The 13,763-nt window shown below is 44.3% G+C and overlaps 1 protein-coding gene across 1 annotated transcript in view; it reads left to right on the forward strand.

Moving 5' to 3' along the window:
- CSMD2 (CUB and Sushi multiple domains 2) overlaps positions 1–13,763 on the forward strand; it is a 641,557-nt gene that overhangs the window by 48,801 nt on the left and 578,993 nt on the right. Inside the window, exon 4 of the mRNA XM_024765304.1 lies at positions 13,084–13,300. Coding sequence (XP_024621072.1) covers positions 13,084–13,300 — 217 coding nt within the window. The remainder of the gene's footprint in view (positions 1–13,083; positions 13,301–13,763) is intronic.

Raw genomic sequence — 13,763 nt, forward strand, 5'->3', positions numbered from 1 at the left:
CCCATCCATGGAGTAGTGGTTAAGAAGACGGGATATGACACAAGATTGCCTGGGGTCGAATCCTGTTTCCACCATTTAGCAGCTGTCTGACCTTGGGCAGGTTACTTAACCTTCCTGGGCCTCAGTTTTCTTGCCTGTGATATGGGAATCTTAATAGTACCTATCTAATACAGTTGTGGGGATGGAATGAGTTATTAGATGTAAAGTACATAAGACAGCCCTTGGCAGAGGAAACGATGTTTAATGATCTATTGTCATTAGACTAAGTCCATAAGGGCAGGGATAGTGCCTGGGACATAGTGAGTGCTCAGTACTGTTTCTTAAATGAATAAATGAATGAATTTGCTAAGACCTGAACTTCTGTGTGTCATTCCCTGTACTCAGCCCCGTGCCTTGAACCAAAGCCGCAGCTCAAGTGTCTTCTCAGCTGAGGAGAACTCAGTGATATCTCCCTATATTTGCTCTGAAAGACCCAGCCAGGAGCACGACCAGCCCGGCAGAGGCACCTGTTCCCAGACACAACTGGCCTCTTCTCTTGGTGCTGATCCAGGGATGTAGCACAACCCGAAGAGTGAGAAGCTCTGCCATCAGCAATGCAAAGATACCTCTGCTGGTCCAGGATTCCCTGTCAACGTGATAAACAACCCCTGGCTGGTACTGGCTCAAAATGATGACAAAAGAGCTGCATCTGTATCGCCAGGCAGGGAAAATCATATTCGGTCCACTGTGGAGGCTTCTGTGTTCAGCATGTCCTGGAGGATCAGAGAGCCTGGAGTTAGGAAGCTGAACAGCACGGGATTATTCCCACAGAGCAATTGGACGTGGCACAGGGACAGGTTTGCTGCCTTACCCCGTCTGTTATGCATTGTTTTGTGCCTTTGCTGCACGCATCCCCAGCTTGAGAGGAAGAAGGAGACACTGCTTTGTTTCTTTGTCCCTGCGGCACAGCAACCGTGCTAAGCTCTTTTCAGCGAATCCCGGGCTTTGCCGCTAGAGCTGGGTGCAGAGTGGAAACAGCACCATAGCTTTGGAAGTGTGTCCCCAGGTGGTGTGTGAATCTTGTAGCCTGGCAGAGGGAGGGGCCTGAGCTTTGCTTTCACACAGATCTGTGTTTGAATCCCAGCTCTTCCGCTGCTACCTGTTTGACCTTGAGCACGTTCTTAAGCCTTGAGGAGCTTTGCTTCTTCGCCTATAAAGTGGTGGAGGTGGGGGCATGACAGCCATTTCAAAGGGTCATTGCTAAATTCAGGGGGATGACGTTAGGGAAGCACGTGGATAAATGTTGGTCCCCTTCTTAGACCTGCCCAAAAGCACCCGTCTTTCTGGGTGTGTTTGTATGTGCTCTCTGCTGTGCCCCTGGGATCCAACAGTGAGGTGTCCTCAAACCACTCAGTAAGTGGAGACACGGTTAGTAAGATGGGCCATGTCTGTCTGTCTTCTATACTCCACTGTGAACTCCTTGAGGGCATGGATCGTATTATACACAATCCACCCCTCCCATTTCCCAACCCCCAATCCCACCCCCTGAGACCCGCACACACCCACGCCCACATACGTAGAGCCTGGAACTAAGCAGCCCTCCCCAGACTTGCTGAATGAAAGCTTGAATTTGGCTTGGACCTCTGAGGTTCTGGGTAGAATCCAGGGCATCTCTAACTTGGATGGAGAAAGTTGCATCTTTATTTTCACTAATCTTCTACTGAAACCTAGCATTTCTATTAATCATGAATATATAAGCAACAAAGGACAGCAGTACTAGCAGTACCTGTGAATTTGTCACTGATAAGATCACAGGTATTTTCATAGAACATTACAGTAGTTGCAGCTATCTAGAACATTTGTGCTTTGAACTACAGTATTTTTCAGGCCCACTGCTAGATCTTGTTCATAATGCATTAATAAAGGAACACCTATAATACTATATGACAAACTTTTGAAATATTTTGAAAACTATATTTCAGTATAATTGGCTTCCTTTGTAATTCTATGTATTTTGTTGTATGCATTTAAAAAGATCATTTGAGACGGCTCCACCAGGCTGCCAAAAGGGGCCACGGCACAACAAAGGTGAAGAACCCCTGGTCTAGGAGGTCCATGGGTGGGCTTCTTTGGCCTGCAAGTCCCCTAAAATGAATGAAAAAAGGTGGGAGGCTAGGTTCTTATGTATATGTGACTTTCCTTCTTAGTGAACATTTGGCAATGTCTGAAGACATTTTTGGTTGTCACAACTGAGAGGTGCTACTCGGTACCCAGGGGTAGAGGCCTGGGATGCCGCTAAACATCCTAATGCACAGGACAGCCCTCCCAACAAAGAACTGTCCTGCCCCAAATGTCAATAGCGCCGAGTTGAGAAACCCTGGACACAGTAATGGAAATTTCTTGGATTGTTAAGACTTCTAGGGAAAAAAAAACAATGCATGTCGTCATTAGAAATACCTGTGATAATTCTCTCATCCAACACTGTGTGCATATCTACAACATATACCAGGCACTGGGCACTAAGGTTACAGGGAGGAGTACGACCCTGGAGGAGCTCTGGGTCTGCAGTTCAGTAGGATGTGTGACCCAGTAGAGTTGCGTGCAAGGTGCAGCCGTTGTGCAGATCTCTACGGGGCACCTGTTGTCCAAGCAACGTGCTGGGTGCTGCGGATCAGTGCGAATGTGACAGAATCCACGTCTCCCAGGGAACACAGACAGTAGGTGATGCCATGATGTGTGCTGTGAGTGATGACAGAGGTGCAGGGCTCTGTGGGGACACACAGCGAGGTGTGTGCTTGGGTGTACGTTGGGGTGAGGGGAGTACACCTTAGTGCAGTGGTCAGGAAGGTCTCCTGGGGGTGCTGAAGTTTCAGTTGAGGCCTAAGAGATGAATAGGAGTTGGCAAGATCAGAGGATGAAGAAAGGATGCTTCAATCAGAGGGAATAGCAAGTTTGAAGACAGAGGGAGCAAAAGAGCACAGAGCATCAAAGGAACCAAACAGAGAGAGCCTGGCTTGGGCTGGAGTGTCACTTAAGGCAAAGAGTGGCAAGAAGCAAAGCCTGGGATAGGAGCAGTGGGTGGCTCAAGGGGGCGTCTTGTGTGCCACGTTTAGGGCTGTGCGCTTTTCCCAGAGGAGCCATTGAAGGATTTTTAAGCAAGAACGGCAGGCCAATTTTTGTTTGTATGTTTGTTTTTTTGAAAGGGATAGATTGGGAGGGAAGAGGCATGGAATTTGGTGGATGGCTGTTGCAGTGACAGAGAGAGAGAGGGAGAAAGAGAGAGAGAAAACCTAGTCACTGCCCAGGAAACGAGGAGAGGCTCCTCAGAGGAGGTGCTGTATGAACTGAATCTGGAACAGTGAGTAAGGTTTCCTAGGTCGAGAAGGTAAGGGAAAGGCATTCCAGGCGATGGGCCAAGCATTGTACGGCCTGAAAGATCGTGGGGTGTTTGTAGATGATGAGCTATTTGGTGTGACCAGCATAATGTGCAGGGGAGAGGGGCTAAGATGAGGCCCAGTGCCAGCATCTCTATGACCCTGGCTTCTGGTTCACAACTAAAGTGACTGCAGAGGCCAAAGATACTGTTTGGCCCCTGCTTCTCGCACCTGTCTAGACAAGGTGCCCCTGCAGAAGACAGGCACAGAGATAAGCCAGAGTCCCATTGTAGAATTGAGATGTACAGTGGACTCCCTGTGTGCAGGTGAGATGTCTAGTGGGCATGGCTTACCTGGCATCTACCACACTCCTCTGTGTTTCCTCTTAGGGCAGTCTCATTAATTGCACGATTTCCACAAATCCATCTCTCCAACCCAGATTGCACTCCCGCATTCCAGTCTACGGCCCTAATTGCTTTCTGGCCATCTCTGTCTGGATGTCCCACAGGCTTCTCCAACAAAATTTGTCCAGAACTGACCATATCAGTCAATAAGTATTTGCAGAATTGAATTGAATTTTCCTGCCAAACTTCTCAAAAGAGTTACCTCCTCAAAATTATCATTATTTGTAGACATGATTGTATACCTAAAACACCCAAGGGAATCAACTGAGAAATCTTTAGAATTAATAAGAGTTCAGAGACCCAGTTGGATGCCAGATGAATATATAAAAATCAATAGGTTTTCTGTATATCAGGAATAACCAGCTAGAAAAAAAATAATGGGAAAAAATGTCATTCACTAGAGCAAGAAAAAGGGCATAAAATGTCTAGGAATAACCTTAACAAGATGTGACTGAGACCTATATAAAGAAAAGTACAAGCCTTTACTGAAAGATTAGCTGGTATTTATTGATTACTTATAGTGTGTCAGGCACTGTACTGAGTATTTAGCAGTATAGAAGATATTATCACATTAATCTGTACAACCATCCTAGAAGTGGTTGTTAATTTTAAAGATGTTGAAATGAGAGTTGAAAGAGTTTACATAAATTGCCCACAAAGTATTAAGTGGCAAAACTGAAATTTGAACCGAAGGCTTTTTGTTTCCAAAACCCAAGCTTTTAACCTTTTCACGAAGCCACCTTCAGAATACGCCATACATACACAAATGGTAGGTTGGTAGGTGTCTTCTGGGTATCATGAAAAGATTGATTCATTTCACTCATCCATTCATTCCAAAAATATCTGTGGAGTGACTACTATGGGCAAGTATTGAGCTAGGTGCTAGAGATAAAACTATGAATGAAATCTCAAGGAGTCTATGGCTAGAGAAGCCACGTAAACGTATCATTATGTCACCATTGGCGAAAGCAGTGATATTCACTGGTTCACTAATTCATTCGCTAAGGATTAGCAAACCAAGGAAGAATACTTGCCATTTATCTCGAGGGTTCCAAGAGGGCTCCCTGGAGGAGGTAACGAGTCTTAGTGTGCCTGGAGTCAGCTGGATGAGGGAACTAGAGAGAGAGCATTCCAAGCACAGAGAGCTGGGTAGGCAATGAATATGCATGAATCATTCATTCAACCAACAGCTCTTGTGGGAGCGTCTGCTGTGTGCCAGGTACAGGTCTGGGAGCTGGAGAGAGAGTAGAAACAAAATAGCTCCCCTGCTCTTATGGAGATGGCATTGTATCGGGGTAGGGGGGCACTGAAAATAAACAAGAAAATAGATGTCAGAGGATGCTGAGTGCTGTGGAAAAAATAAAGCAGGAACCTGGAGGGCTGACGTGAGAGGAGGGAGGCTTGGATTTCATTTAGGGTGGGCTGTGAGGTGATATTACTTGACTCAGGCTGAAGGAAGTGAGGGATCGGGTCACACAGCTCTTGGGGAAGAGCTTTCTGGGCTGGAGGTCGAGCAAGTGCAGGGTCCCAAGGCGGGCATGGGATGGGCTTAGGTATCATGGCCCATCACAGGTATGAAGGGATGAACGACAGGAGAGAAGGTCAGGGGCAGCGAGGTGTCCGTTCAAGTAGGGCTTCTGAGCTGTGGCAAGGACTTCGGCTGCTGTGTTGAGTAGGATGAGAAGCCAGAGAGAAATCTTCCTAAACGTACATAAAGGGAAAAAAATATTACCAAGAAAAAGACAGGTAAAGATGGCTGCCTGTAAAAACCAAACATTTCATTCTACATGAAAAAACTAAGTGAAACAAAAAGCACACAACAGGTGAAAAGCAATCTTTTCAGCAAATGTGACAAAAGAGTGAAATCCTGATTCTCTAAAGAGTTAGCACAAATTAATAAGAAAAATAGTAAGAACTCATGGAATATTTAAGAACATAAAGTTTAGATACCTTTGTATGTCATCATAAAATTAAAAGGCCAAAATGACTACGAATGTATATGTAGCACATGTGATGCATAGAAGATATAAATATGTAACTCAGTGAGAAAAAATAAACACCACAGTGGAAAATGAGACCAGAATTTCATCAGATAGTTCCTCAAGGGAGGAATTAAAATTATTGAGGGCATCTTCTTTATCCATGCATCTGTCGATGGGCATTTAGGTTGCTTCCATGACCTGGCTATTGTAAATAGTGCTGCAGTGAACATTGGGGTGCATGTGTCTTTTTGAATTATGGTTTTCTCCGGGTATATGCCCAGTAGTGGGATTGCTGGATCATATGGTAATTCTATTTGTAGTTTTTTAAGGAACCTCCATACTGGGTTATAACCTTCTCAACTCACTAACCAACGTTTGATTCCCGGGAGACTTCCAAATGAGTCGGGGTTCCAGCCCTGTCTAACCATCACCAGCAGCGCCTGCCACAGAGATCAGCCAGCCTCCTATGGACAGCACACCCCCCCAGAAACCAAAGCTGGATACAGTTACCACTTAAGTGAACACTCGGTCTGGGACTCTGGCCATGGAAAAGCATTTTCCACCGCACTCACCAGCATGCTGTCACCAGACTTTACTAAGAGGCCAGGTCTTACTTACAACGGAAAAAAATATGCAGAAACAATTTAAATGCTTGACAGAAGGAGAACGGTTGAGTAAATTCTAGTATAACCATATACTAGAACGTGGCACGTCCATTTACAATGCTGTTTATGAGTTCAGTATCTCGGGGCCAGAGGGCTCACGTTGTCACGTTTCCTGAATTGTTGCAAAAGAAAACCGAGAAATGACCTGAACGGCCATCAGCAGGGGAGTGGTTGAATACATTGAGATACATCCAGGCTGTGGAATATTACACATTTATGTAAAAAATCAGTTCTATATGGCTCTACTGACCTGGAAGGTGTCCCCGATGTAGTGTTAAATGAGAAAGCAGGTTGCAGAGAAGTGAGTGCAACTACTCACTTATCATTTTTTAAAAAAAATAATAAAAATTCTCCCGGAATGTGTCTTTGTTTGCATGAGAGATGAGAAGGTTGGAAAGGAGAGAGTTACCTGCCAGTTAACTTTGGTAGCTTTGGAGTGGGTAGAAGGGAGAGAGATTGGCGACCCGTTTGTCCTTACACATCTTTGTGTTGCATGTATGCATAGCCATGTATATTACAAGTAACATTGCCTTTTACAACTTAAAACTGAAGAATAATTGACTGAAAAAAGAGCCCACAAAATTATATATATAGTATTATCTCAACGATGTGAAATATGCATGGAAAAATCTAGAAAAAAAAGAAAATATTAACATCGGTTGCCTCTGAGAGGAAGGCGAGATTGTAATGTTTCCTCTTTTTTCAATTCTTGCCTATATTTTCCAAATTTTCTGCAAGGAGGAAGATATATACATTATTGTTTAAAATATAATGGCCTCTCCCTTCTCACCAGCCAATCTTGCCTTTACTTATTTACAATCTTGCCTCTGTCCACCGTGTCACCTGCCACCTGTCTTTGCTGAAGTTCATGCATCCATTCTGCAAGTACTTATTGAATTCTCGGCACTGGGGATGCAACAGGAACCAGGACAGAGCTCCCACTCTCAGCATCCTTACCTCCAGAGGGACCATTTAGACATCAAACCGAGTGACCTCATCCCAGACCCTCACCTTAGCCTCCCTGTGGTGCTCAATGCCCTGAGTCACCTTCTTCTGTAGGCAGCTGCACTCTGGCTCTCCTCCCACCGTTATGCCTGCCTTCCTGCCTCCTACTCTGTCACCTTTCTTGTCCCTGTACACGGAAAGTGTTCCCAGGGTCTCTGTTTACAGCCTGATTTCTTTCTCCGCAGCAAAGGCTGTTCATACCCAGGTTCTGAATCAGTTCTGAATCAGGTTCTGAGACTGCAGAGACCCACACAACAGATGGGGTGCTGGGGATGGTGGTGAATGTTGGTATCAGTGGTTGACCAGGACACGAATGAGGGTGGTCCTCAAGGTGTGACCCCTGTTGGGTCTATACTCTGGGATCATTCTGTGCAGCCCTGTAGCACAGTATTGCCATGTGGAAGTATTTGCTTATGTCTGGGTCTATGATCCAGGCCCCAAGGCCCATCACAGGGTCTAACCTAGAGGAATGAATGAATGAGTGAGTGAATGACATAGTGCAATGACATCACCAGACAGATTTCAGAGACATGAGCTGAGTAGATCTGGTGCCAGTGCCAGTGGGATGAAGTTCAGGAACATGAACCAGGGGGCTCCTTTAAAAGTTGTGGAGATAGGAGCTTTATTTCATTATTACTGTAGTTGAGGATTTTTTCTGGGTTCTGAGCCATTTTTGTCTTCCTTTAGGAACTAACTTATTCAAGACCCTGTCCAGCTTTTTAATGATAGCGCTTGTTGCTTTCCTACTGGTTACTAATAGCTCTTTCTGTATTAACTGTTTTATTGAGACTTTTCTACCTAACCATTTTGTGTGCCTTTTGATTTTGTTTCTATTTTTGACCTGCACATACTTTCTGTATAAACTATCAGTCTTGTAGTATCTTCCACAGCTTTTTTTTTTTTTTTTTTTTTGCGGTACGCGGGCCTCTCACTGCTGTGGCCTCTCCCGTTGCGGAGCACAGGCTCCGGACGCACAGGCTCAGCGGCCATGGCTCACGGGCCCAGCCGCTCCGCGGCATGTGGGATCTTCCCGGACCGGGGCACGAACCCGTGTCCCCCGCGTCGGCAGGCGGACTCTCAACCACTGCGCCACCAGGGAAGCCCTCTTCCACAGCTTTTACATTCAGAAAATCACAGTCAGATAATTATTTGTGTATATGTTCTTCTATTTTTTGACTTTTTGAAAAACTTAGTTTAGTACATGGTGTGAATTGACAAGATAACTTAATTCTTTTCTCAAACAGTTAATTAGTTGACCTTGCAAAATGTTTTTCTTTTCTCACTGATTTTTAATGCTTATATATATTTTAATTTTTACGTCTATTTAAAGCTATTGCTGGAATACTGTGTCATGTTCTGCCTGTCCACCCTTGGGCCACCTCCACACTATTTTCAAAGCATCATTCGGTGATTCTGTTTAGTATCTTGTAGAATGAGAATACTACAGTTTCTACCTTTTCAAAAAATACACATTGTCTGCGACTGTCTATTTCTTCCAGTTAAACTTAGGCACCCTTTTACTAAATTTAAAACAGGTTATTGGGCTTTTGATCAGAATTGCACTAAGCTTATAAATTAACTTTTCAAAAGGTTAATATTCCAAATTAACCTTTCAGAAGTTAGTCTTCCACTCAAGATTACATATGTCTCTCCAATTATTCAAATTTTTTATCCTTCTCTAAATGTTATTTTTATACAGTGACTGTCTTGTTTCTTATTAAGTTTATTTCCATTTATTATACGCATTTTGTAGTTATCATAAATAAGACCTTTTTTCTTTATATTTTTATCTGTCACTTGCATATGGAAAATGTCATTGATTTTGTATACTTATTTTGTGTTTGGTTACTTTACTGAAATTTATTAGTTCTAATAGCTTCCTAATTGATTCTCCTGGGTTTTCTGGGTGTATTAATATATCATCTGCAAACCATAATTCTGCTTGCTCCTTTCTCCTTTCTTTTTCTTGCATCGCATGGATTAGCTCTTCCAATAAAGCATGAAATCTCAGAGGTGATAGTAGCATTTCTATCTCATTCCTGATCTTAATCAGGCATTTCACCGTAAGTAGGATGTAAGTTATTGTTTTAAAATGGATGCTCTATCATGCTAAGGAAATATTCTTTCTCCTACTTCCAAATGCTTATTTTAATCAGGGTTACATGTCTAATTTTATTAAATGCCCATTTAGCATTTATTCATAAGACCTTAGCTTTTTTTTCCTCTTTAAATGGGATACTTTGTGTTATCCCTCTTTTCTGTTAAAAGAGATTTTTCAATATTAAAGTCATTTTAGAGATTAACTGTCCTTGTCAGTTAATCCCTAAAGTGGACTTTAAAAAAATTAGTGTTGAGTCAGTTTATCAGCATCATAGTTAAGGTGGATCTGAAGTGGACTGCTTACTTTTGAATCCCATCTCTGAGTAACGGGGTGGCTTGGACCCCTTCCTCATTTTCTCTTTGCCTTAGTTCTTCATCTGTAAAATGAAGGTGATATGAATAGTATCCACCTTCTAGGGCTGTTGTGAGGATTAAACAAATTAATATATGTGAAGTTCTCAGAGGAGTGTCTAGCCAAACACTCACCGAATACAAGCACTATATTAAATTAATGAGAACTTACCATGTGTCTGGTACTGAGCTTGGGCTATGGATTCAAAGACGGGAAAACTCAAGTATGGTCTGTCTTCTCATGGAGCTTACAGCCTGGCAAGAAAACAGATACTCATGAATTAATCACATGGAAGCATGGACATTTGCTTCTGTGATAAGTGCTACCAAGGAGAGGTGATGGTATCATGAGAGCATATAATAGGGGGTTTGAACTAGTCAAGGAGAGACAGCTGACTAGACATCTGGAAGAGAGAACAGCATATCCAAAGGCCCTGTGGCTGTGCAGTGAGTGTGGCCAGTACAAAGGACTGAGAACGGCGGGGTTTTTTTTTCTGACAGATATGCATCTGTGACACATATCACCGTGTAGATTTAAGACATACAGCATGATGGTTTGATTTATGTATATTGTGAAATGATTACCACAATAGGCTCAGCTAACAACCATTATCTCATATAAAAACAGTAAAAAGAAAAGAAGAAAGGAACAAATGTTCTCTTTGTGATGAGAACTCTTAGGATCTACTCTCCGAACAGCTTACCTGGATATCACACAGCAGTGTTAGCGATAGTCGTCACGTTGTGTGTTACATCACTAGTACTTATTTATTTTACAAGTGGAATTTTGTACCTTTTGACCACCTTCCTCCAATTCCCCTTCCCCACCCCCCGCCTCTGATAACTACAAGTCTGATCTGTTTTTCTATGAGTTTGTTTTTTTGGGGTTTTTTTGTTTGTTTGTTCAGGTTCCACGTATAAGTGATATCATACAGTATTTATCTTTTTTTCTCTGACTTATTTCACTTAGCATAATGCCTTCGAGGTCCATTCACGGTGTTGCAAATGGTAAGATTTCCTTTTTTTTTTTTTTTATGGCTGAATAATATTTGTGTGTGTGTGTGTGTGTGTGTGTGTGTATCTCACAACTAATTTATCCATTCATCTATCGATGGACACTTAGGTTGTTTCCATGTCTTGTTTATTGTAAGTAATGCTTCTATGAACGTGGAGGTGCAGATATCTTTTCGAGTTAGTGTTCTTGTTACATTTGAATATATTCCCAGAAGTGGAATTGCTGGATCATGTGATAGTTCTATTCTTAATTTTTTGAGGATCCTCCATACTGTTTTCAGCAGTGGCTGCACCAATTTACAATCCCACCAACAGTGCACAAGAGTCCCATTTTCTCTACATCCCTGCCAGCATTTGTTATCTCTTGTCTTTTTGATGATGGCCATTCTAACTGGCATGAGGTTATATCTCATTGTGTTTTTAATTGGCATTTCCATAATGACTAGCGATGTTGAGCATCTTTTCATGTACCTGTTGGCCTTTTATATATGTTCTTTGGAAAAATGTCTGTTCAAGTCCTTTAGAAGGGTGGGGTTTGGCTGGAAAGCTAGTGGACACAGGGGTAAGAGGTCACTAAGGGCCAAACCATACAGAGACCCTCATAGGTCTACAAGTGATTTTTCCTTACTGAAGAGCAGTGATGAGCTATGGGAGGTTTGATGTCGGTGGAGGAAAGGGGAGGTCACCTGATCAGATTTCTGTTTTGAAAAGACACCCCCAGCTGTAATGTTGGCAAGGACCAGGGTAAACGCAGTTGACCAGTTAGGAGGTAGTTTTTATGGCAGTCTGGGGGAGAGATGCTGTGGGGTCAAGGGAAGTAGAGACAGAGACAGGGTGATCGGTTGTCCATGGGGTTGTGAAGGAGAGGAAAGTGTCAGGAAAGGGTAGGTGGAGGACATCACGAGCCTGAACATCCCGAAGGAGGTGTCAGGTCTGGAGCTCAGAGAGAGGTCTGGCCTGGACTGTGAAGTTGTGAGTCATCCGTGCACAGGGGGAGGTCCTCTAGACCAGACGGAGAGGAGGAGAGGCCCCAACACTGAGCCTGGAAAGGAGCCAGAGAAAGAGCCATGGGAAGAAGGAGGGAGCGTGAGCGGTATGGGAGGAAGCCGGGCACCAGGCTGCTCAAAGCATCATTGCATCTGCAGGGCACCAGGTAAACAAGCAGGCTCTCTGGCCCCTCCCAGGGGCTGTACATCAGAATCTAAATGTCAGCCAGGTCCCCAGGCGCTGCGCAAGTGTAGTGTATTCTGAGATGCTCTGGCCTGGGAGGGGTGATTCCAGAAGGGAGGCAACAGTGTTAGAGGCAGCTGACAGGTCTGTTAAAATGAGGACTGAACAGTATCCACTGGACCCATCGGTGACCTTAGACCTGTTTGGGTGGATTGACAGGACCAGGAGGCAGAACTGACGGGCTGGGGGTAAGGAAATAGAGACAGAAAGGACAGACGGGTTGTGTTTTCTAACACTTTGGCTGAGAAGGGGAAGAGAGAGACGAGGCTGGAGGGAGAAGAGAAGTGGAATGGGGAGTTGGTTTTTTAAGGAGAGTCTTGAACACATTTAAAATGGGGAAGTTCCAGTGGAGAGGAAATGATTGAACACTTGGAACGTATATAAGAGAGAAACGTATATAAGGTTCTTGAATATTAGGCAAGGATGGGATCCAAAGGGCACATAGAAGGGATATGTTTAGATTGCAGGAGGGCTAGTTGATCTGCAAGAGGAAGGAAGACCGTGTGGGGCAGGCTAGACGGATTTGGAATTGGGAAGACAACGGAATCCCCACTGATGGCGTTTATTCTCTATGGAGATGGGAAGAGGGGGCTGGGGCTGAGAAGAGGAGGCTGGAGGGTCAGGAGGCCATGGAAAATTTGAAATCATCAGTCTGGCATTTAATGTTGTAAAGAGGAAGTTCCACCTGGTCTGCTGGCCTTTTAGTTCAAACTCTGAGCATTGTTTCCTACCTCAAGGTTGTTCTAAGGCTTGAGTACAACGACACCCATTTTATCACCTGGACAGCTCACGGCACAAGCAAGCTGGCACTCAGTGTGTCAGTCACCCACCTTCCTTCCCTCTGCACTGAGCATGGGCTGGTCCAGTGGAAACACTTGGAAGAGGGGGTTCATGAGCCTCTAACACACTGCTCCCATCTCTCTGGGAGATTCTCAGAGTTCTTCTGGCCGTACTGAACAGCCCCCTTTCTCTCTCCCAGGCCAGAACTGCACGTTCCAACTGCAGGGTCCCAATGGCACCGTTGAGAGCCCAGGGTTCCCGTATGGCTACCCCAATTACGCCAACTGCACGTGGACCATCACAGCGGAGGACCAGCATCGGATCCAGCTTGTGTTCCAGTCCTTCGCCCTGGAGGAGGACTTTGACGTCCTGTCGGTGTTTGATGGGCCACCCCAGCCAGAGAACCTGCGAACCAGGTATCACCCCCTCCTCCCTGTGGCCAACAGCTGGGCCTGAGCCAAGCTTGCTGAGAGGAAGAACCAGGCAGGGTGAATTGTCATCAAGAAAGACCTCTGTTTTTATGAGGTCTGCCCTGAACTCCTCTGCTTTCTTTACGTTTCCCAATTCCTTTCTCCTGCTTAGAAGTTCCCAGCAGACAGGAGGTTTTGTAGGACAATTGGGAAGACTAGATAGAAAACACACAGAGCAATTCAAGTCTTTCTATTACAACTGATTTCGCATGCATATGTGTGTATGTGTGCACACCTGTTGGTGTATATTTGCACACACAGAAATATATCCCTTGGACCCAGCAGATATGAACTGAAGGCTAGTAGCAACTATGTCTTACATCCCCGACTTGAAAACCATCAATACTTTGTTGGATTTTGCCTTGCATTTGCATGGCTTTGGCTGTGGGTACAGAATTGAGAATTTAGG

This window comes from Neophocaena asiaeorientalis, unplaced genomic scaffold, assembly GCF_003031525.2.
Source record: "Neophocaena asiaeorientalis asiaeorientalis breed wild unplaced genomic scaffold, Neophocaena_asiaeorientalis_V1.1 scaffold409, whole genome shotgun sequence".
Classification (NCBI taxonomy): domain Eukaryota; kingdom Metazoa; phylum Chordata; class Mammalia; order Artiodactyla; family Phocoenidae; genus Neophocaena; species Neophocaena asiaeorientalis.